The 1,634-nt window shown below is 50.1% G+C and overlaps 1 protein-coding gene across 1 annotated transcript; it reads left to right on the forward strand.

Annotated features, from left to right (window-relative positions):
- Positions 1-428: 428 nt before the first annotated feature.
- LOC127054084 (small nuclear ribonucleoprotein F-like) lies at positions 429-777 on the forward strand. Its single transcript, XM_050959784.1, has one exon. It carries the CDS (start codon positions 488-490, stop codon positions 713-715), a length of 228 nt encoding a protein of 75 aa, XP_050815741.1. The 5' UTR covers positions 429-487; the 3' UTR covers positions 716-777.
- Positions 778-1,634: the final 857 nt, after the last annotated feature.

The raw sequence follows: 1,634 nt of genomic DNA on the forward strand, positions 1-1,634 counted from the left end.
CTCCCTAGGAATTTCCCCACACCCCTGGGTTTATTGCCCCCACATTGTCTGGGGGGGAGCCTCTTAGTCTCTGGTAACTCCTCCAGGTATAGTGGCAGCAAGCCAGGCACCCAGTTCAATCTCTATCCTCTGGAGGGGTCTCTTCTCTCCAAACCTCTGGGACCTGGAAGGGCTGTACACCCTGTTGGACAGAATTTCTCCTGCTCTTCACCTCTGTACCTATGAGGTCTATCTCCGGCGTTTGAAAGTGTCTGCACTGTCCGGCTCTCCAGTAGCACACCTGCTCCCCACAGCTTCTATTGCGTGCACCTATCTGACTGGAGAGGAGGCTTTTAACAAGTTCTGGCAGACCCTTGACTGGCCCCAGATGTCCTAATTAACCTGGAGTAACCTGCTTATCCTGGGGCTAATATACCTGCCTGGGCGCACGTGCAGTCCAGCAAGTAATTTTTGTTTTTACTGTTGCCTTGTGCCAGGCCGCGTTACCATGAGCTTGTCCCTGAACCCCAACCCCTTCCTGAATGGGCTGACAGGGAAGCCGGTGATGGTGAAGCTGAAGTGGGGAATGGAGTACAAGGGCTACTTGGTGTCTGTCAATGGCTACGTGAATATGCAGCTTGCAAACACAGAAGAATACATAGATGGTGCATTGTCAGGACACCTTGGTGAAGTTTTAATAAGATGCAATGACATGTCCAGTACATCAGAGGAGTAGAAGGAGGAGAAGATGGAGAAATGAGAGAATAAGTTTGTATATTTCTGGAAAATAAAGATCAGTTTTTCACAAAAAAGAAAAATCACTCTCCTATAGCTGTCTGGCCTCACCCCGTCACACATGAAACTATGCAATTCAGTGATACTTCCAGGATCACGTGGCCTTCCTCTCCTGTCAGAAAGGTACTTCAGGAAATACAGAGCATAGAGTCTAAATATCACATTAAGTGGTCCATTCCCAACTTCTGGCAATCAGAGGCACTCAGAGCACAGGGTTGCATCCCTGATCATCTTGGCTAATAGCCATTGATGAACCTATCCTCCAGACAGGGGGGGCTCTAGACATTTCACTGCCCCAAGCACAGCGGCATGCAGCGGGGGGCGCTCTGCCGGTCGCCGGTCCAGCAGCTCCGGTGCACCTCCTGCAAGAGTGCCTGGTCGGCTCGCGGGACCAGTGGACCCTCCGCAGGCACATCTGCAAGAGGTCCACCGGAGCCCTGCCTGCCGCCGTCCTGACAACCGGCAGAGCGCCCCCCGCAGCATGCCGCCCCAAGCACGCACTTGGCGTGCTGAGGCCCGGAGCCGCCCTTGCCTCCAGGAACCTATTTAGTTCTTTTTGAACCCCATTATAGTTTTGGCCTTTACAAAATCCCCTGGCAATGAGTTCCACAGGTGTACTGTGCTTTGTGTAAGTAGTACTTCCTTTTCTTTGTTTTGACTCTACTGCCTATTAATTTCATTGGGTGACCCTTGGTTTTTGTCTTATGTGAAGGAGTAAAGAACACTTCCTTATTCACTTTCTCAGCCTCATTCATGATTTTATAGACTTCTATCATATCCCTTCTTAGATATCTCTTTTCTGAGCAGAAAAGTCCCAGTCTTTTTAAATCTCCTCATTTGGAAGCTGTTCCAAGCCCTTA

This window comes from Gopherus flavomarginatus, chromosome 6, assembly GCF_025201925.1.
Source record: "Gopherus flavomarginatus isolate rGopFla2 chromosome 6, rGopFla2.mat.asm, whole genome shotgun sequence".
Classification (NCBI taxonomy): Eukaryota; Metazoa; Chordata; order Testudines; family Testudinidae; genus Gopherus; species Gopherus flavomarginatus.

Bases quoted from the DNA above. Each gene is read 5' to 3' on its own strand.
- LOC127054084 (XM_050959784.1), top strand. From the start codon at position 488: ATGAGCTTGTCCCTGAACCCCAACCCCTTCCTGAATGGGCTGACAGGG.